The following is a 23,080-nucleotide window of genomic DNA, read 5'->3' on the forward strand; positions in this document are numbered from 1 at the left end:
TCTAGGAGAACCCTGCCACTTAAAGCCACATTTTCTTCTTCTTCTTCTTCTTCTTCTTCTTCTTCTTCTTCCTCCTCCTCTTCTTCTTCTTCTTCTACTTCTTCTTCCTCTTCTTCTTCTTCTTCTTCTTCTTCTTCTTCTTCTTCTCCTTCTTCTTCTACTTCTTCTTCTCCTCCTCCTCCTCCTTCTTCTTCTTCTTCTTCTTCTTCTTCTTCTCCTCCTTCTTCTTCTTCTTCTTCTTCTTCTTCTTCTTCTTCTTCTTCTTCTTCTTCTTCTTCTTCTCCTCCTCCTCCTCCTCCTCCTTCTTCTTCTTCTTCTTCTACTTTACCTTTTCCCGTTCGAACGGGGTCGGTATTTCGTGTCAGTCTCTGCCAGTCCGTTCTATTATGCACCTCATTTCCAGATAGCTGCTTCTCACGTAGATCTTCGTTTACACAGTTTTTCCATCTCTCCTTTGGTCTACCTCTTGCTCTCTTTCCTTCCACTTCCATTCTTGCCACTTTCTTCCCCACATAGTTCTCGCCTCTTCTCTCGACATGTCCATTTAAAAAAAAAAAAAAAAGATGAGTGTTCCACCGCCGTTTTTATTTCGTAGCAATGGAACAACTGCTACATTAGACGCTTGTGGCCTGTGTCGTAGCATGCCCATCCCGTAGTATGCCTCTCATCAGATGGGCGAGAAGAGACACAATACTTCCCATTTAGGTGCTGGCTCAACACGAGAACACCAGAAAGTAACCCGTTGAAATATTTACAATCGAAAAACGATGCCTTAATCATTGCCTTACTCCTTGTGTTGTGTTGCAGGTGGAAGCGTTCGTCATTGATCAGGATGACCTAGCGGACGAGGCTGAGATGGAAGAGAAGTATTATCTGCTCTTTGTCCTGTCTTCTTCTTCTTCTTCTTCTTCTTCTTCTTTTTCTTTCTTTGTCCTGTCTTCTTTTTCTTCTTTCTTTGTCCTGTCTTCTTCTTCTTCTTCTTCTTCTTCTTCTTCTTCTTCTTCTTCTTTCTTTGTCCTGTCTTCTTCTTCTTCTTTCTTTCTTTGTCCTGTCTTCTTCTTCTTCTTTTTTCTCTTTCAATTAACTTTGCAAATAATATAACAGATTACTAGGTATGTTGTTTCTGCACACTTTAATCGCTCTTTGCTTTACCCCAAGTCCACATTCCGTACGTTTGCGTCCACACTTCAGTCAACGAATTAAACATCGACTGGAATCCATATGAAGTAGGTAACATCAAAGGATATGGGTAGAATGAGGGAAAAGTTATAGGACATGTATCGGGCGATGTCGATCGACAGTGTTGACGATGCTTTACGCCTGTCGCACATGAGAAGTTGAGAAGCGTAGACGCGTGACTTACAGTAGCGTGTAGTCGCCTGCAAAACCAATGCAGACTACACCACTAACTATTCTGCACTGAAGAGCAAGAGAGTTTCCAATGGTTGTAATTATGTAGATCTCAATTATGTATACCTAGCTCAACCAATTTGGTTGTTTAATCTGGCGCAAAAATGCAAAAAAAAAAGCAAAGAATGCAGCCTCGTTATAAAACAGCAAGTACAGACAATTAACATACCCTATGGGCGAGTAAAATAAACTAGATCAACGAACGAAGCGAGCTTTTAAGTTTTTACTCGACGATTTCGAATTTTACTTGCACTTTTTCCCTGTGCTAAAAGTCTATCTGGTAGATCTTTTACTTGTTAAACCCAAAAAATTGGGTTAACCCTAACCGTTTGAGAGTTAGGTTAGCTAGGAAGTATCGGAGAACAAAATTTTATTATTTTAATTTGCCCTTTTTTTCCTTTCTTATTTTTACATATTTAATATTTACCCACCTATTTATTTATTTCTAGCGAAAAGATAAGGAAGGATAAGGTAAGAAGTGATGAAATATGGAGGAAGAAGAAATAAAGAAAACGGAAGAAGGTGAAGGATTTGCAAGGGGGTTTATTTTGAATGTCGAATTAGAAGAAAATCCCATAGACATTACTTCAGGAGTTATAATCTGTTCCTATTAGGTTGAACATTTTTGAGACGGGATGAGTCTCGAACTTAAAGCTTTGCTGCTATTTCCAAGCAAACTGGGACAGACAATAAGTTTGCTATATTTTCTTAGCAAGGAATATTATTTATCCCTAAGGAACAATCTTAATTATACGCTAAGATGAAGACAGATAGGAGGGAGGGGGGAGAGGGGAGGGTGTCAGATAGGAGAGGAGAGGGAGGGGATTAAGTTTAATTATCAGATTTAGGTGAGAGGAAGTAATAATATACTGAGAGCTTTGGGTTTTGGTGCTTTTATAATCGCACCCTGCTTACTCCATTTTATAACTTCCTTTTTTCGTTGGTAGGCATTGAACCAGCGACCTTTAACAATGCGGCCTTGCAAGCAAGCGTGTTACCAATGGAATGAGGGATGCTCTCTCTCTCTCTCTCTCTCTCTCTCTCTCTCTCTCTCTCTCTCTCTCTCTCTCTCTCTCTCTCTCTCTCTCTTTCCAGTGCCAGTGGTCACTAGTCAGTTTCCCCTAAGGAAAATACACCTTTGTTCATCTTGTAGGAATAGAACACAATAGTCCATTTACCCCGTATGTAGGTTGGTATAAAGTAGGTAAATTAAAAAAAAAAAAAATATTTTTGGTGGTAGGAAAAAATGTATGTGTATGCTGCTATGTGTATCCCAGACGATACTGCACTATCGAATAGTCGCCACTCACACTCAGAGCGTCTGACAGACAGACAGACAGTCTGTCAGACCATTTAAACGTGGGTGGCAGAAAAAGCCTCAGACTCAGACCCCAGTCTGACAGACATAGGCCTCAAGCTTTTTCCACCACACACATCACAATCACACATGGATAAAACGTAACATAGTAAATGGATTTGTCACACTTCAATGATTTTATAACGCGGAAGTCATTGAAGTGTATTTTCCTTTCTGGAAAGTCTGGAAACTGGCCACTGGCAATTTGACCACTGCTCCATTTAGTTTACATTGGAGCTAGAGTCAATTTTCCAGTGCCGGTGGTCACTAGTCAGTTTCCCCTAAGGAAAATACACCTTTGATCATCTTGTAGGAATAGAACACAAAAGTCCATTTACCCCGTATGCAGGTTGGTATAAAGTATGTAAATTAAAAAAATTGGTATTTTTGGTGGTAGGAAAAAAATATATGTGTATGCTGCTATGTGTATCCCAGACGATACTGCACTATCGAATGGTCGCCACTCACACTCAGAGTGTCTGACAGACAGACAGACAGACATAGATATGTCAGACCATTTAAACGTGGGTGGCAGAAAAAGCCTCAGACTCAGACCCCAGTCTGACAGACATAGGCCTCAAGCTTTTTCCACCACACAATAGCTTCGAGGTATACGAGTATGTTCGTATAATTTTAATTTTGGGCGGATTTCAGAAAAGCTGTGTGTTCAGACTTTGTAGAGCACCACATTATGTTTATGTTTCATGTCGCGTAGATAAGGATTCATTGAATTACCCCCTTGTGGAATTACCACTTGTGGTTTCCTCTTTCCTTTCCGTCTGCTCTCCTAACACCCCTGTGTTGTTTCTCTGTTCACAGATGCATTCCTATTGGCCAAGACACCAGGAGGCTTGGTGAGAAACTCCTCCGACGTCGAAGACATTTACGAGGACATACACATCCAAGATTTCACCTCCCCTCGTATCATCACTTCCCCTATCTCCCTGCCAACATCACCCACCTCCCCTCTCATAGAGTTCCGCACCTCCCCCTACTACTACTCGGAACTCATCAGCAAGAACCCCACCTACAATATCAACAACATCAAGACATCAACCCTCACACCGTACAAGAAAACAAGTCACTACCGAACCAAGCCGAGTAGTCAAACATTGAAGAACGTTAACCTCCGCAGCTATGTACCTAAAGTTGCATCCGAGCAGTTGAACGAATTACACAAACGATTTGCGGCGAGTGACAACGGAAACAAAGACACGACTGTGAGGAAGATAGAGGAGCAGTACAGTGTTGTCAATAAGAGAAACAAGGAGAACGTGCAACATTGTGCAGACGCTAATGGGAATATTCAGTCTGACATCACCGCGAAATAAAATAATAACTGATGAAATCATTCATAATTTCCTATTAAATCATTTTTCCCAGTGTGAGTTTCCTCTAGGTATGTAAATGGAAATATGTACCTACCTCTATACAATACAAACAGATAATATATATACAGATAATACATATGTACATACAAATGTGTGCAATATTGTACATAGAGATAGTAAATACATAATCTAAATCTGATTCGGAAATTGGAAGAGTAAGGGTTATTTCATTTAACACATTTCCTATATTCACCCTATTTCCCTCTCTCTCTCTCTCTCTCTCTCTCTCTCTCTCTCTCTCTCTCTCTCTCTCTCTTCACCGCGAATATAAACAAACTATTCGTTGACGGTAGAATCAATTCACTTGAGAGTCCCGTCCTGACAGACAATTCCCATGATAGTGACGATATACCACCTGAGAAACCGCCACTCGTACGAAACGGACATCTCTAGACCGATTAATTTCCGCGTGCTTTGTACACTCAAACACCTACTAGCTAATCTGATTCAAAATGGCGGAGGGGGGGAGGGAATATTTTTCATTCGGAATAAACCAAAATTTTTTCAATAGATTTTTACATTTTGCAGCTAGGCGTATTGGTATTTTAGGCCATTTTTTAAAACCCAACAAAAGAGGTGAAAAATAATAAAAAGTAATATCGACGCGAAATATCCCGAGTAAAATTTTGTGCCTTTGTTATTGTAATTTGATTTTTTTTTTTTTTTTTTTACTTTGGGTAATCATCGTAATTGTCCTGTCTGTACGTTTTCCTCCTCCTTCTTCTTCTTCTCCTCCTCCCCTTCCTCCTCTTCCTTCTCTTCCTTCTCTTCCCCACCTTCTTTTCATTTCGATAATGCCCCACCTCCCCCACCAACTTCTGGTAAATGTTTTAAATGAAAATTGTTTCTAATTGGTTCATTTGTTTTCATTGCAAAAGTCTGTCTCCCCCCCCCCTCCCTCTCTCCCTCGCTTAACCCTTATTTCGTAAAAACGGTAAGAGACATCGAAAACATGTGGTCATTTTCGGATGTGAATATTCTAATCAATGTGATTTTTCACGCCGAATCGAATGGTGCTACTTTTAGTACTGTCTGACTTACAGTCTGACAACACCGCGAATATAAACAAACTATTCGTTGACGGTAGAATAAAATCACTTGAGAGTCCCGTCCTGACAGACAATTCCCATGATAGTGACGATATACCACCTGAGAAACCGCCACTCGTACGAAACGGACATCTGATTAATATCAACAACAAAACATCCTTCTGTAAGAACTTCACTTATCAGGAAACATCGGACGAGGAGAATAACACTCGAGACAAACAGGTGACGAGTCCTATCAGCCCATGTGATAATATCAAGTTGTTTGAGAAACCATCTTTCCAAAACTTTGGCCCCCCTAAACTCAATCGACCAAATAGCTTAAGCTTCAAGAGTAACAATGAGTTCGAAACATTTCATGGCAATAAGTTGAACAAGATAAACGTGTGCAATAACAAACCACCGCTACAACCAAAGAAGTCTCAACTCAACCGAAGTACATTTGGAAAGGCACGACCGCGAAGTTTGGAGTGTGAACGCGTGACCATTGCTGTCAAATCCAACTTCACCAAGAATCGACCGAAAAGTTTGGAAACGCCAAAGTTTGAAATTGACGATGAGTTTTTCCAAACGCAACTCGAGCAAAGTTAGTCTAAATAAACCTACCTACCCTTGATGAGTTCTGTTTCTGGTCTCTCCCTGTAGAATGTTGAACTTTTCATTTTCCAACATTGTGTTTTCAATTCACTGGGAGACTATTAAGAAAATATTACGACTTTGCACTTTACATATTTTTACTTTTTTGTTTACATTTTAATACATAGAACCTCGCTTTATTGTTCTCGAATAACACCCCTGGGTCACCGATATTACATTTCAACTTTCCTGAGCAAAGTCGAAACAACTTGAATTTGAATCAGATTTATTTCTTACCTTCACCCTACACTGAAAATGATTTCAGTGAAAGGATTGAACAAATAAAGGAGGAGGAAGAAGAAGATATGTCCAGGGGTAGACACATCTATGAGACTGCATTTGATTCGAAAGTGAGTAAGTCGGATGATGATCTAGATATTGACGAAGTCACACACAGATCTCTGCTGAATCTGAAACGCCCCAACAGTGCATGCGGTTTTGTATCGAGCAAACTATCATTTCGTACCAAGTTGGTCAAATCTAAATCAGCAAACTTACAAAAGTTCACCAGTCTGAAACCAAAGTATCTTGCCAGTGTTGAATCTCTGACTGAAAGTCTTAACGAGGTCAGTATCAAGCATAGCCCTAGTCCAGACAAAACCTTCACCAATATCACCAACCTACCTAACTTGTCCTGTTCAAAAAACTTGACTCCGCCTTCTACCGAACCTCTACCTCCGAAATTCTCCAACATGAACATCGCAATGACACCGAAATCTCTCAAGTACAAACTGGACAAACCAAAGAAACCAAAGAATTCATTCCTGCACGCCACCATCAGTAAGATACGTGCTAAATATTCCAGCTCTGACTCCATGACAAGTAGTAGCAACAGTCTGGAATCCATCAACAGCAGTAGTAGTAACAATAGTAGAAGTAACAGCATTAGTTCACACAGTAGTGACGGAGCCTCTACGTTTAACATTCCCATCCACCCTGTCAGACATACCAAACTCAATATCCTATCCCCCATCAGTGACAAGTCTTTCATGGAGCAAAGTAGTGAACATGATGGCCACAAGACAACCACAGCCGTCATCATTGAAGATAAGAAACCATCACCAGACACCTCCAACAATAAATGTAAGAAACGCGTCCTGCAAAATAAAAACCTTCCTAACCAAATAGAAAATCATCAGGGGAGTGATAGTGGCATCAGTGTAGAATCTAAGAATGATCTGTTCAAAGACTTTAACCATCCGTTTGATCAGACAAAGATCGTGGAAAGCCTGTAGGATGATTTTATGATTTATCTGATGACATTTCTATGAACAGTTTCCATTGAGCCTCTATCCGCGCAGTGACATAGACTATTTTCAGTTCTATTTTCAAATTGAAATATTTGTAATATTTTTTTTTAATTGTGTTCTCCTATCTTTCTTTTATTTTACTTCCGATTACTTTTTTTTATTTTTATTTTACAACTATTTTCCTCTCCTTTGGACATTACTTTCCGTGTGAATTCATTCTCTTGATTTTTTAATAACATTTTTGAAGATTGTCATTTTTTAAGTGTATTGAAAGAAATTTCTGGACAAAGAAGGTTTCATTTCCTAAAAAAAAAAAATCTAATAAAAGTTTTTTAGCTGTGTAATTTCAGATAAAATTTGACAAGTTCAAGTTATAAGAAGCTTTCAGTTTATTCTTCAGTTTTTTCCAAGTTCGTGTTCTTCAGATTTCTAAATTTCTAATTCTACCATTTTCTTCATCGTTTTTACTTTCTATTGTTTTTACTTTCTATTATTTATTTATTTCCAAAGTTCTAACTAGTTCAGTGAAGTTCTGTATCAGTTTTCTCATCTACCTGTTTGTACAATGACTGATAATATTGCCAGATCTCCTCGTAAGTGTTTCTCAAAATGAAGAGTGGATTCTTAAATTATAGAACTCGTAAAAAGGGCCTCTACGGAGCCCTCAAAGGCCTTTAACTCTACGGGCAGTAGCGCTTTAACTCTACGGGCAGTAGGTCGTTCACGCTGATATCCCTAGGTTACATTAGGTTGAGGGTTTTGGAGTATAGGAATAGAGAATCAACCCCTTCAACATCGTCGGATAGGGAGGGAGGTGAGGGCAAAGAGGAGCGGATGTGGGCATGTGTGAGCCAAAATAAAAACCTTCCTAACCAAATAGAAAACCATCAGGGGAGTGATAGTGGCATCAGTGTAGAATCTAAGAATGATCTGTTCAAAGACTTTAACCATCCGTTTGATCAAACAAAGATCGGAAAGAAGAGAGAGTCGGATACAAACAATTCTCAACGGAGAGATAGTATCAATTCCATAGACATTCAAGATCTTCCATTTGACATGCCCAAACTTCGCAAGAAACGACAGGCACCTCAGCTCGCATTCACACTGCAAGCAAACCTTCCTCCTAGTAATGTAAATATCCATGTAGAAGATACAACAACCCATGCTACCAATACCCAAACCCATCATTCTAGTCATAACCAAGCCATTGTGCAAGACAGTACGTTCTGTAATACCAGCAACACTATCAAGGAACCTGACATTCAACCTTCTAGTAATAGTCAAACCAACCCGAAAGATACCACTAGTTTAAGCTCCCTAGAATTAAGTATTCTGCCGTTCGACATGCCAAAGTTAAGACGAAAGTTGCAGCAAGAGAGTTGCCTCAAGATGAACTTGCCTCCACCGGTAGAGAGCGCTGTGAAGTGTGCAAGCTCAGACGTGCCATGTAATGATAGGATAGGATGCCCTGAGGATGTTGCGGAGGACAAGGCGGGTTCCTGTTATCTGGAGGAATCATCCTGTGTAGATAAAATAGAAGAGAAGTTACCGTTCGATATGCCGAAGCTAAGGCGAAGGATGCAACAACTGTCTAGTCAAGATGGAGAATGTCCTTCAACATCTCAGTCATCAGGTAAGATTATCTCATTTAGCATTGCCTCTGTAGCATAGTAGTCTTATCGGAAGGACGTGGGTTCCAACGGTCTTTATGTTTGCCTGGAACAACCTTTCAAAGTTTCAAACGGGTTGTCCGGTTTTAATGTAATTTGGCAACAATGTTCAACTCATCAAGGAAACTTTCTCATTATACCTATTTTGGGCCGAATGGACCTATGGAAAACCCCCGTTTTCTTACTGAGTTCTACAGTTCACTGAACGACTAGTAATAATAATAATACCGGTGCTAATGAGCAAGAAGAAGAATAAAAAGCCTCCCAGAAACTTCTCCCCGTGTAACATGAAACTTTGAATATTGAGCACCAAGCTATAATAATTATAATAAAAGCTTTAGAAACTTTTCAATATAAAGAAAAAGAGGAGAAAAACATGTACTTTTCCAACAAAACAAAAGAAGGAAACTAAATATTACGCACATTCACTTGGTGCACCACCCTTTTAGGATCGCCATTTTTAGGGTTTTCTTTGTTTAGATTGAACTCTAACGACGGAGATCTAACTGTCCGAAATCGGAGAGAAGGAGGACAGGATACGAGAAAGTCAGCGCCGTTCCGAGAACGAATCTTATCTGTTTAGGATAAAGTTCGCCCGGGGGTTGAATAGAACCTAATACCTCAGGCAGGCGCGTTAACCTTCAGGCTAACTTATAGGTACCTTACACAATCATTAGTAATGTCATTATTTCCAAGTAATGATGATGATGAAAAATCAGAAAATCCGGAATTCCATCATTAGTAATGACATTACTAATGATCATGCAAGGTACCTATTAGGCTGTCACAACAGTTTTGAAACATTGTAAATTGCTATTCAAATAGGTAGGTATACTTATCGTTCTAATTTATACCTACATAAGTACCTACCTATGTATGTATAGCTACCCTCGCACAAAAGAGTTTAGAAATATTTTCCCTGCTTACTCGTAGAGCACAAAATGGGGTTCCTATCCTCTTCCTAAGCTATGTATACCCAGAGAACCGAGGAGAAAAAGTCCTCGCTTTTATGTCACTTCCATGCGAAAGTTGTAAAAAGTTTTATTCCTAGTTGAAAAAGCTTATTGTGGCGGGCGGGACGGAGAATATTGCACTTGGTGAAAGTTTTAGCGCAGTGATTCTCAAATCGGGGTGACACGGGTCCTCAAACACCCGGAGGTTTATATCAAGGAATTCCGTGAGTTTTCTGAAAGAAAGCCACAAATGAGTTTAAAAAAAAAGAGGTTTGATAGAGGGAATTGTAACAACGAAGGTCATCCCGAAATCGTAAAGAAGACAGGGATAGGAGAAAGCCTGCCTTTCCGGGGACGATCAAGTTCGCCTGTGGCGGCAATCGAACCCGGTGTAAATAATGTATTTTCCTTTCGGAATTTCCCCTCTTCTGAAGCTCATTTCCCCTCTTTTTCCCTATGATTCAGTACTGGCGCTTTTACCTCAAAAGGGGGGAAACGAGCTTCAGAAGAGGTGAAGTTGCAAAAGAGAATACAGCTCAAGTTTTGTTATTGGTTGTCAGAAGACCATAAGAACGGTTGGGAACCACTACTTCAGCACAAAGGAAAAAATTTTGCCCCTTAAGAGCGGGATGGAAATCACTTGGAATGCGAAGAAAAAAAAAATACGACTCTGTTTTAAAAGTTAGAATTCGCTTCGTTCGTTCGATAAATCTCTCCAAAAGAACATACATAAATAACAAGAAATATTTACTTGGAAGTTATAAATCAAAAGTAAATAATAAAAAAAAGTATAAAATAAACAGGTAGAAGAAGTGGAAAAAAAGTCTATGGTAACTGCAAACTTTTTTGCTGCTGAAAAATGCATTGTTTTTTTTTTTTGTAAGGGGGGAGGCAAAGTATGACGTAGACAAATATAAGAGAGGGCACTGAGCAGTAGGTAATTCAATATTATTTCTACCTTTTAACAAGAACATCATTTGTCAAAAAGAAGGAAGAGGGAGAGAAAAGGAGCAAAAAACAAGACTCCTTCGTTTTTTCTCTGAAATGGGGCAGTTGGGACTTTTTTACGAACTGACTTTCCTTTAGGTTTTCCTTTAGTCTGTTTGTTTCACCAGAACTCTCGTAGGTACTTTTTGGTCTGACTAACAAAAATATTCAACATAAAGAAAGAACAAGACAAACATAGCAAAAATTCACTCATTAATAGAATGCTCCAATTTGGCAATAGGATGGCCGAGGAGGCGGATGTGGACTTCTTTGCTAATTCCTTAGAAATATTGAAAACCAGACTGTTGGACCGTTTCCTGTCATAAAATGTATTTCCGAGTCCGGATCACCATTGTTGTCAAGTTGTTTAGATCTTATTCATCCAGTATCTAGTCACTGCAACTGCTTTGTCGTTTGTGACTTGCAGATCCTCCATGGTGCAAGTTTCGGGGAGGTCAGGACAAGTGAGAAGGTGAGCCTCGGTCTGGATTGACCCACAGTCACATTTACCTTTTAACAAGAACATCATTTGTCAAAAAGAAGGAAGAGGGAGAGAAAAGGAGCAAAAAAACAAGACTCCTTCGTTTTTTTCTCTGAAATGGGGCAGTTGGGACTTTTTTTACGAACTGACTTCCCTTTGGGTTTTCCTTTAGTCTGACAGTTTGTTTCACCATAACTCTCGTAGGTACTTTTTGGTTTGACTAACAAAAATATTCAACATAAAGAAAGAACAAGACAAACGAAATTTTATCATTTGATTTCGGGCCCGATTGATTCCGCTTCCGTAAAGACCATTTTTCTGAGTTACCAATCTCAGGGCTTTGCGTTTGGAGGTTGGTGGTTCGAGTCCAAGTCAAGTTATGAAATTTAGCGTCGTGTGTTGAGCGAAGAACAACATTTGTGACAAGCATTTATGCTTAGCACTATTAAAATTCTTTTTTCTAAGTTCTACCAGTTGACGAACCACTAGTTTTATGATTTGTAAGGCAGTGCAATAGTCCTAAACTAAATTGGACGCGGCACATTAGGGATTCTTCGCCGTAATTAATTTCAAATGACCTGTCAATTAGACTAGCAAATTATGTCACTAGGGCAGAACCCCTTTTTCTTTTCTCTTTTCCACCTGACTCGCAACTGGCCTAGGTATCATTTGACTTGCAACTGGCCTAGGTTTCATTTGACTTTTAACTGGCCCATTATTTGAAGTTTGTTTTCAAATCCCAGGAAGAATTTTCCTCCCCTTTTCTCCTTCTCAACAACAATAATATTTTTTTCTCAAAAGTCAAACAAATCTTTATTTAATTAATTTCAGCGAATATGCTGTAAGCATACGGTAGCTTCCAACATAGGGTGATATCAAGTAAGGGGAGACAGTCTAGTTAGCTGGGAGGATAGCACGCCTGCCTTGTAAGCGATAGGTCCTGGATTCGATCCCCACCCAGGGCCATATTTGTCCTAAACCGATAAGCCGTTCCTCATAGGATGAAATCCGCCCCGGGCGAAAATCAAATGGAACCCACGACCTAGCGTTTACAGGGCAAATGCGCTACATTCCGAGAGAAGTAGAATGGCTAAATCTATATCATGGTTGTTGTACTCATTTATTTTTTTAGACTTTTAACTGGCCCACTATTTGAAGTTTGTTTTCAAATCCGAGAAAGAATTTTCCTCCCCTTTTCTCCTTCTCAACAACAATAATATTTTTTTCTCAAAAGTCAAACAAATCTTTATTTAATTAATTTCAGCGTTTTATTTTTCTCTCATTTGTCATATTTTGTTGTTCCTGTATTTTGTATTGTGTCTTCCCCCGTTGTATTTTCTTTCTTTTTGAGGAAAATTTGTTTCCTTGTTATTGTGTTTAATGTGTTTATGGAATATTGATTGGCGTGTTTTTATATTGAGTTGGAATGTTGGAAAACTTTTGGCTGGGGTTTCCTTTGCTTATAGGACCCTTGATGCACACTGCATAGGTCGCAACTCGCAAATCCTGCATCTGAACTTACACACTGTCGTGCGAATCGGACTTAACCAAGGTTTTCCGAAATCAAAAAAGTCCGCTGAAGCTTACTTATAATATCTTAAAATAAAAATGATCTCAGGCCTCAAGACAACCATTCATGCCTTCAAGGGATTTGGACCAAAACAAACGAGTCATGATTGTTTGTGTAATTTGGACTTTGGATTTGTTCATGATTCATTGCAATTCTACCTATGACTTAGTTGTCCCATGTCAATTTGGAAATATTACGTTCAACCCTTTAGTCATTTTATTGTTGCGAAGCAAAGAACCCTCGCTGACTTTAGTGGATATCAAAGCATTGCCTTCTTTACTATTATGTATTATCCACTTATCACACTCCCTTTTACACTGGCAATGTCGAAACTGTTCGTGGTCGCTACTCTGTGTTTGTGTCCTCATGAGGCTCAGTGCGCTAACCACTACCAGCATCAAAGTTGGACGGTACCACCATCGCTTGAAAAAAGAAAATCACACACACACACACACACACACACACACACATAAGGTAGCATGTGTATGTATGGAAAGAATACAATAGGGTAGAACAAGCGAGGACGAGGAGGAAAATGTTGGGTACAACAAGCGAAGAGTATGTCCCTGTTGTAAAATATAATGGAATATTCAATAGGATAAAATTTATTGCATTTGGTTCCGACAGTACAATATGCTGTAAGCATACGGTAGCTTCAAACATAGGGTGATATCAAGTTGGGGAGACAGTCTAGTTAGCTGGGAGGATAGCACGCCTGCCTTGTAAGCGATAGGTCCTGGATTCGATCCCCGCCCAGGGCCATATTTGTCCTAAACCGATAAGCCGTTCCTCATAGGATAAAATCCGCCCCGGGCGAAAATCAAATGGAACCCGCGACCTAGCGTTTACAGGGCAAATGCGCTACATTCCGAGAGAAGTAGAATGGCTAAATCTATATCATGGTTGTTGTACTCATTTATTTACAAATATTTTCACTAATTTATTTATGTATTTATAATTAATTTTGTTCTTTGAATCCTCAGGTCCTACCAGACCCCTCAGTTTGAACATGAACGCGATTGGTACCGTCAGTAGCTTACGTAAGCAAGCCAACTGTCTCTCTCTCAATCTGGTACCGGCCTATGTGAGTGGGGAACCAGTAGATGTGGACTTACCGCTAGAGAGACAAGGGTAAGTAATAGAATATCCGGTTCGAATGAGAGTAAAAAGTCCCTTTACCTCAGCAGTCTAAACAAGCTCTCAAGGTATTTTATGGGTATAATATAACATAACATACATAAATGTATAAATACTAGTATTTATTTATTATTTATTTATTTATTATAATTTTTATTGTACATGATATACAAAATGGTATGAGTACAACGTCATGATTGCTTAACCTAGGCCCTAGCCCCCGTTGTATTTTCTTTCTTTTTGAGGAAAGTTTGTTTCCTTGTTATTGTGTTTAATGTGTTTATGGAATATAGATTGGCGTCTTTTTATATTGAGTTGGAATGTTGGAAAACTTTTGGCTGGGGTTTTCTTTGCTTAGGATCCTTGATGCACACTGCATAGGTCGCAAATCCTGCATCTGAACTTACATACTGTCGTGCGAATCGGACTTAACCAAGGTTTTCCGAAAGCAAAAAAGTCCGCTGAAGCTTACTTATAATATCTTAAAATAAAAATGATCTCAGGCCTCAAGACAACCACTCATGCCTTCAAGGGATTTGGACCAAAACAAACGAGTCATGATTGTTTGTGTAATTTGGACTTTGGATATGTTCATGATTCATTGCAATTCTACCTATGACTTAGTTGTCCCATGTCAATTTGGAAATATTACGTTCAACCCTTTAGTCATTTTATTTTGTTTTATTTTCATAGATAAAATACTTTGATTTAACATCATCGAGTTTAAAAATTAGATCCGAAAAGATTCCTCACCACATCTCTTATCAGATAACAAATGTATTGGAAATATCCAATCTTAACAATGACAATGACAATACTAGGTATACCTGTGCTATTGACTGGAATGATTCAGTGATATGGACGCACGCCATTTGCGTCTGAGAACCCAAAAACCTCTGATTTCTGTTCTAAACGAAAAAATGGGTCAGCTGACTTGATTCCGCGATACTTACCGAGTTTCATCCCCCAAAATGAGAACAAAACATATATGAATAAGTATGATGGAAGATGATGAACGATTTAGTTCATTGAGTTAAATGAAAAATAAATAATTGAAACATCTTCTCGCCCGTTTTCCTCATGTTATTATAATCAGCTAAAAGTTGATCATTTGGATAAGTGTAGGTACTTATACATAACTAAATCACTTACTCGCGGATAGAAGTCGGATGACAAATTTCAAATCTAGGATGCAAGTCGCAGGGACGCAGGTCAGAAATGTCACTCCGGACTCAACTCGGAGCTCCCCGAATTCAGTTGTTGTATTTCTCCTTAGGTATTAGTCATATGCATTGTTACCCAATGTGATATCATGTGATGACGTCATATATCACACAATACAATGAGAATTATCTGAGGGGACTTTGACAAAATTGTGATTACCTGGAAAGCCTGTAGGATGATTTTATGATTTATCTGATGACATTTCTATGAACAGTTTCCATTGAGCCTCTATCCGCGAAGTGACATAGACTATTTTCAGTTCTATTTTCAAATTGAAATATTTGTAATATTTTTTTTTTAAATTGTGTTCTCCTATCTTTCTTATATTTTACTTCCGATTACATTAGTTTCTTTATTTTACAACTATTTTCCTCTCCTTTGGACATTACTTTCCGTGTGAATCCATTCTCTTGATTTTTTAATAACATTTTTGAAGATTGTCATTTTTTCAGTGTATTGAAAGAAATTTCTGGACAAAGAAGGTTTCATTTCCTAAAAAAAAAAAAATCTAATAAAAGTTTTTTAGCTGTGTAATCTCAGATAAAATTTGACAAGTTCAAGTCATAAGAAGCTTCCAGTTTATTCTTCAGTTTTTCCAAGTTCGTGTTCTTCAGATTTCTAAATTTCCAATTCTACCATTTTCTTCATCGTTTTTACTTTCTATTATTTCCAAAGTTCTAACTAGTTCAGTGAAGTTCTATATCAGGTTTCTCAACTACCTGTTTGTACAATGACTGACAATATTGCCAGATCTCCTCGTAAGTGTTTCTCGAAATGAATAGTGGATTCGTAAATTATAGAACTCGTAAAAAGGCCCCCGTAGAGGCCCTCAAAGGCCCGATTAGGCTCAATATCTTTTTTTTTTTTTCCTTTAAAGCGCTTTAACTCTACGGGCAGTAGGTCGTTCACGCTGATATCCCTAGGTTATATTAGGTTGAGGGTTTTGAAGTATAGGAATAGAGAATCAACCCCTTCATCATCGTCAGATAGGGAGGGAGGTGAGGGCAAAGAGGAGCGGACGTGGGCATGTGTGGGGCAGACAAGGATGTGTTGGATGGAGAGGGTTTCCCCACATTGGCACACAGGTTGAGGTTCACGGGTGAACAAATATTTACGGGTCAGTCGTGTGTGGCCAATCCTGAGCCTCGTGAGCACCACCTCCTCCATCCTGGTGCTCCTTTGACTAGATGGCCACTCCTCGATTTTCGGTTTTATTCTCTTGAGTTTGTTGTTGGGAATATCGTCCCACGACCTCTGCCATTGAGCTCAATATCTTTGAACTTTTTGTCTTTCATCAAAATTACCGAAAAGTCCCAAACGATGAAACATCCTTTCTGGTTTGAACATTTTTTTATTTCATCAAAATCGTACAGACCTCGATCGATAGTTATGGGAAATAAATAATTTCTTGAAAGCTCCTGAAGGCCAAATCGAACTACGCGATTTCTAACTTTTTTCTTTAAAAAGGGGGGGGGGTTGATAGATGCAATTGCAACTGCTAAGGTCTTATTCTTATCGTTCCTAAAGTGAAAAGCAAAGGAAGAGAGGTAGCCGTTCCGAGAACGAATTTCTGTTTAGGATAAAATTCGCCCCGGGTGGGATTCGGTCCCGCGACCTAGTGCTTACAAGGCAGCCGGGCTACCGTCCAAGCTAAACCAGGCTGGTACACGATTCCTATAACTTCGCATTGTGTTGTTCTCTACCTTTACCATCGGCATCGTATCGTGATGGGGTATGCGGCATAGTCAGGAATATTTTACTCTGGCATTTGTACAATAATCTGAAATTTATCGTTTGTTTATCTCCCTGCAATGTTTTTGTTTAGTTTGAGATAATGGTCAAGTACAATATCATACATATTTCTGGACATGGTCTACACTCCAGTCAAGTGAAGACCATGTCCAGAAATATGTAAAATAATTTCTTGAAAGCTCCTGAAGGCCAAATCGAACTACGCGATTTCTAACTTTTTTTCTTTAAAAAGGAGGGTTTGATAGATTGAACTGCAACTGCTAAGGTCTTATTCTTATGGTTCCTAAAGTGAAAAGCAAAGGAAGGGAGGCTAGAAGAAAGCCAGCCGTTCCGAGAACGAACCTCTGTTTTAGGATAAAATTCGCCCCGGGTGGGATTCGGTCCCACGACCTAGTGCTTACAAGGCAGCCGGGCTACCGTCCAAGCTAACTAAACTGGCACACGATTCCTATAAATTCGCATTGTGTTCTCTACCCTTACCATCGGCATCGTATCGTCATGGGGTATGCGGCATCGTATCGTCATGGGGTATGCGGCATAGTCAGGAATATTTTACTCTGGCATTTGTACAATAATCTGAAATTTATCGTTTGTTTATCTCCCTGCAATGTCGATTTTATGAAATATGTATGGGGGAGAGAGAGGGAGGACATGGGGTGAAAATAGCTGAATGTAAGAGAGAGAGAGGAGGAGGAAGAGGAGGAGAGAGAAAGAGAAAGAAGGGAATAGTTCAGAAATAATTATCGGTGATTTGTATGCTGAACGAAAAATCCTGGAATCCTGTTCTCTCTCTCTCTCTTTCTCTTTCCGTCTTCAAAGTTGATAAAAGTTCAAGATTTCCAATTTATTTGAAAGAATTTCAGGTCCAATTAGTGGAGCTTCTTCAAAAATGGTGCCTTTTAGGATTGCCATTTTTAGGGTTTTCTTTGTTTAGATTGAACTGTAACGACGGAGATCTTACCGTCCGAAATCGGAGAGAAGGAGGACAGGATAGGAGAAAGTCAGCGCCGTTCCAAGAACGAATCTTACCTGTTTAGGATGAAGTTCGCCCGGGGGTTGAATAGAACCTAAGACCTCAGGCAGGCGCGTTACCCTCCAGGCTAACGGGGGCACGGTTGGTCCAGTGGTAACGCTCTTGCTTGCCATGCAGAGGTCCCGGGTTCGAATCCCACCATCGACAAAAATTTGTACTCGTTTTTCGATTGCAAATATTTCAACGGGTTACTTTCTGGTGTTCAGAGAATACAGCTCAAGTTTTGTTATTGGTTGTCAGAAGACCATAAGAACGGTTGGGAACCACTATTTCAGCACAAAGGAAAAAATTTTGCCCCTTAAGAGCGGGATGGAAATCACTTGGAATGCGAAGAAGAAAAAAAAAAAAATACGACTCTGTTTTAAAGTTAGAATTCGCTTCGTTCGATAAATCTCTCCAAAAGAACATAAATAACAAGAAATACTTACTTGGAAGTTATAAATCAAAAGTAAATAATAAAAAAAAGTATAAAATAAACAGGTAGAAGATATGAAATATGTATGGGGGGGAGAGAGAGGGAGGACATGGGGTGAAAATAGCTGAGTGTAAGAGAGAGAGGAGGAGAGAGAGGAGGAGGAGAGAGAAAGAGAAAGAAGGGAATAGTTCAGAAATAATTATCGGTGATTTGTATGCTGAACGAAAAATCCTGGAATCCTGTGTTAGATAGGAAGAGAAAGAAGAGGATGAGGAGGAGAAGGAGGAGGAAGGGGAGGAGGTGGTATAACGCCATGCGATATTCAAGTTAGCACATCCCATTTAACTAGTCCGAGAGAGGAAGAAGAGAAGGAGGAAGAGAGAGAGAAGGAGAGAGGAAGAGGGGGAGATGAATATCTTTTTCTCATTTCCTTTACAGTTTTTCCAAAATTATTTGTTAGTGAAAAGTGAAAACCTATAATGAGGAAGAGAGAGAGAGAGAAGGAGAGGAGGAAGAGGGGGAGATGAATATCTTTTTCTCATTTCCTTTACAGTTTTTCCAAAATTATTTGTTAGTGAAAAGTGAAAACCTATAATAATAAATTTACAATGCACGCTGCATACCTAAATCCAAACGTTTTTCAAATTTCCAACCATACACTTGGATTCCTGGGTACATAAATTTTCAAAAGGAGAAAAAATGAAAATAAATAAAATAATAATAATAATAAGGAAAAGGTCGCTTCTCGGTCAGGTACATAGGTAATATCAAATCAAATATATTTGTTGCGAAGCAAAGCACACTCGTTGACTTTTGTGAATATCAAAGCATTGCCTTCTTTACTATTATGTAGGTATTAGTATTACTCACTTATCACACTCCCTTCTACACTGGCCATGCCGCGAAACTGTTCGTGGTCGCTACTCTGTGTTAAAGTGTCCTCACGAGGCTCAGTGCGCTAACCACTACCAGCATCAAAGTTGGACGGTACCACCATCGCTTGAAAAAAGAAAATCACACACACACACACACAGTACATAAATATTGTCGTAAAGATCTGGGGAATGGTGAAATGACAAGTCTGGCGGTATCCTTAGATTTAACGGCGGGAGGTGAAGAACGCACGGGGACTGTTAGCTCCTGGACGACTGACCCTGCTAGCTTGGTTTCTTATCGGTCGAGGGAGTGTGATCACGAAACTTATCGGTGACGTCTTAGGTTCCAACTCATCCCATCGCTGTTATCGCTATCTGTTCTGTGGTTCGATGGCATGAGTTGTGGCCTCGGATCGTCCTATCTTAGCCTTGTGATCTAGGCTTCGGTCTGATATCTTCGGTTCTGATGATGTCAGACTTTAGGCCCTGCTACAATATTAACAGTAGAAGACCTTGCTTAATTATTAAAAAGTAACTTCCCGGATTCGACCACCTGTGAGGGATTTGTAACTTCCACGATCTTAGGACTGCCGCATATTGGAAGCGTAGTGACGCGACGTTTTGTAGCGCGATGTCGCCTGCAAATTCAAACTTATGAAAATGATAAAGACCTCTCACGCTGGAGTCGCGCGACTTGGTCCTAAATGTGTCTCTGTATCATTTCCATAGGATTTTCAGGCGGCATCGCGCGACTCCGTCCTAACGCTTCGAATGTGAGACAGGCCTTAGTGTTAAACCCCAATATACGTTCATAGGAAGCTCCAGTCACCGTATATGTTCACCGAACATGCGGGGAGTCGAAACCGGTACCTCCAGTTACAATCCCCTCTATCAAAACTCTTAAAAGAAAAAAAAAATCGATGTCTTGTCAGCAAGCAGCTAGCCTCGGGAGAACAATCGAGTTGCCCAAAGTCCGAGGTATTGCAAACTGTTCCCACAACTCCTGGTTCTTACCCTGGGAGAGAGGAAGCAAGGGGGTTTCATGTTTTCGCCTATCATCATCGCACACTGCACCTCATTATTATTCACAACATGTCCGTATACTTGGGAGACCATTACTGACAACACATTGCATTTTCATATGTACAGGGTGACTTGAAAATGTCAAAGTCCCATTTGCTGAGGCCTTTGTTTACATTTTTTACCCCCCAAAGAGATTTAGTCCGATTTTCTGAACTCTTAGATTACTATTGATATTTTCTGGACACTTGAGGCTTCATAGAGAGAAACTGTAACTGTTAAGGTCTGTCGTCCCGAAAGCTAAGAGAGAAGGAAGACAGGATTGATGTTCTCTTTGTTTACATAGATTTCATTTGAACTATTTAGGTATTTATTCAAGTACACCTAAAGCCAAAGCATCAATGGCAAAATAGAACCATTGCAATCGGCTACCTTGTTGATTGTACCAATGCCGGACGGATCACTAATGTTGAGCTACGTTGCACATGGTTTGTACCCGGATGTGTACAATCGCGTACTGCTTTTTCCGGCCTCAGACTGGGTAGCTTGTCGACGAATGGAGGGTAACCCCCCCCCAACCTTGGTTTTTTTTCTGCGGCTACCCGATCGTCCAAGAGTTGGGGGAATCACCCAGTATAAACTAATGTTGAAACAATGGCCAACCCAAAACCACTCGACCAGAGAAAGTTTTCCCTACTTTGTATACTAGAGGAAGAGGAGAGAGGGGGAGGAGGGGGATGATGAGGGGGAGGAGAGAGGGGAAAAAAGAGTTTTGCGGGTTGCATACATCAAGTGTATCAAATGACCAGTATGTGACCAGAAGGAGAGGGCGAGAAACGAGAGAAAGGAGGGAGAAAAAGAGAGAATGAGTGAGAGAGACTGTATTGGTATGAGAGAGAGGGCGAGAGAGATCCCCCGTGGCACTAAAACTTTTCCTACTTCATTTGAAAATGAATGACCCTCTCTGATAGTTTAAGTTTGACACCCCTGACCTCTAATCCTAATGTATTTCTTCTCCTGTGCGCTAGGCCGCGGGTTCGATTCCCGACCAGAAGAAGAGGACGAGAAACGAGAGAAAGGAGGGAGAAAAAGAGAGAATGAGTGAGAGAGACTGTATTGGTATGAGAGAGAGAGAGAAAGAGAGAGGGCGAGAGAGAGAGAGAAAGGAGGGAGAAAAAGAGAGAATGAGTGAGAGAGACTGTATTGGTATGAGAGAAAGAGAGAGGGCGAGAGAGAGAGAGAAAGGGTGAGAGAGAGAGAGAAAGGGCGAGAGAGAGAGAGAGGGCGAGAGTGATCCCCTGTGGCACTAAAACTTTTCCTACTTCATTTGAAAATGAATGAGCCTCTCTGATAGTTTAAGTTTGACACCCCTGACCTCTAATCCTAATGTATTTCTTCTCCTGTGCGCTAGGCCGCGGGTTCGATTCCCGCCCGGGGCCGATTTTATCCTGATGGGATAATGTTTGTTCTCGGAACGGCTGGCTTTTTCCTATCCTGTCTTCCTTCTCTCTTCGATTCCGGGACGATAAGACCATAGCAGTTACAGTTCCCTCTGTCAAACCTCTTAAAAAAAATCTTCTCCTGTATTGATTTCAGCTGGTATCACGGATCTGTCACTAGACATGAAGCTGAGAACATCCTAAGGAATAGTAATGAAGGCAGCTACCTTGTGAGAAACAGTGAATCCAACAGGCCTGACTACTCTCTATCTCTCAAGTAAGTTTACTGACTACTCTCTATCTCTCAAGTAAGTTTACTGACTACTCTCTATCTCTCAAGTAAGTTTACTGACTACTCTCTATCTCTCAAGTAAGTTTACTGACTACTCTCTATCTCTCAAGTAAGTTTACTGACTACTCTCTATCTCTCAAGTAAGTTTACTGACTACTCTCTATCTCTCAAGTAAGTTTACTGACTACTCTCTATCTCTCAAGTAAGTTTACTGACTACTCTCTATCTCTCAAGTAAGTTTACTGACTACTCTCTATCTCTCAAGTAAGTTTACTGACTACTCTCTATCTCTCAAGTAAGTTTACTGACTACTCTCTATCTCTCAAGTAAGTTTACTGACTACTCTCTATCTCTCAAGTAAGTTTACTGACTACTCTCTATCTCTCAAGTAAGTTTACTGACTACTCTCTATCTCTCAAGTAAGTTTACTGACTACTCTCTATCTCTCAAGTAAGTTTACTGACTACTCTCTATCTCTCAAGTAAGTTTACTGACTACTCTCTATCTCTCAAGTAAGTTTACTGACTACTCTCTATCTCTCAAGTAAGTTTACTGACTACTCTCTATCTCTCAAGTAAGTTTACTGACTGCTCTCTATCTCTCAAGTAAGTTTACTGAGTACTCTCTATCTCTCAAGTAAGTTTACTGACTGTGCATTCGGCCCTTAGTGTCATGTCCTATTTTCTTCTCTTTCCTACAGGAGTGCCCGTGGATTCATGCACATGAAAATCCAGAGGGATCCGGACACAGGCAAATTCATCCTGGGACAATTCTCCGCACCTTTCGACAGCGTCCCAGAAATGATTCAACACTTTGCCGAAAACCGGTTGCCAATCCTTGGAGCTGAACACATGTGTCTGCTACACCCTATGATAGAACAACTACTGTAGACCTCTACATAGAACAACTACTGTAGACCTCTACATAGAACAACTACTACTGTAGACCTCTAAATAGAACAACGTCCGGTCTGAAGGGCTGATTCTTCTCTACGGAATTTATTTGGGAAATTTTCAAGTTTCTAAAAATCCAAGATGGCGTCTTCTCAATCCAAAAGTCTATAAGGTTGGGAATGGAGCAGTTGCAAATGGGTAAAAAATATGAATAAATGGTCGAATAAAATATGGTTGTGAAGAATCCAA

At 39.9% G+C, this 23,080-nt stretch overlaps 1 protein-coding gene across 1 annotated transcript; it reads left to right on the forward strand.

Moving 5' to 3' along the window:
* Window positions 1-6,036: 6,036 nt before the first annotated feature.
* On the forward strand, window positions 6,037-22,843 carry LOC103514388. Its single transcript, XM_026827372.1, has 5 exons — window positions 6,037-7,020; window positions 8,110-8,723; window positions 13,735-13,882; window positions 21,804-21,923; window positions 22,639-22,843. Exons 1-5 carry the CDS (start codon window positions 6,146-6,148, stop codon window positions 22,826-22,828), a joined length of 1,947 nt encoding a protein of 648 aa, XP_026683173.1. The 5' UTR covers window positions 6,037-6,145; the 3' UTR covers window positions 22,829-22,843.
* The last annotated feature ends 237 nt before the right edge of the window (window positions 22,844-23,080 follow it).

The sequence above is a fragment of the Diaphorina citri genome, unplaced genomic scaffold (assembly GCF_000475195.1).
Source record: "Diaphorina citri unplaced genomic scaffold, Diaci psyllid genome assembly version 1.1 scaffold1130, whole genome shotgun sequence".
NCBI classification, from domain to species: domain Eukaryota; kingdom Metazoa; phylum Arthropoda; class Insecta; order Hemiptera; family Psyllidae; genus Diaphorina; species Diaphorina citri.

What these genes read in the sequence shown, in the direction of transcription:
- LOC103514388 (XM_026827372.1), top strand. Translation starts at nt 6,146, where the DNA reads ATGTCCAGGGGTAGACACATCTATGAGACTGCATTTGATTCGAAAGTG. An exon ending in TTCAACATCTCAGTCATCAG is followed by an intron (nt 8,724 to 13,734) that starts GTAAGATTATCT and finishes TTGAATCCTCAG; the next exon opens with GTCCTACCAGACCCCTCAGT. An exon ending in GACTACTCTCTATCTCTCAA is followed by an intron (nt 21,924 to 22,638) that starts GTAAGTTTACTG and finishes TCTTTCCTACAG; the next exon opens with GAGTGCCCGTGGATTCATGC.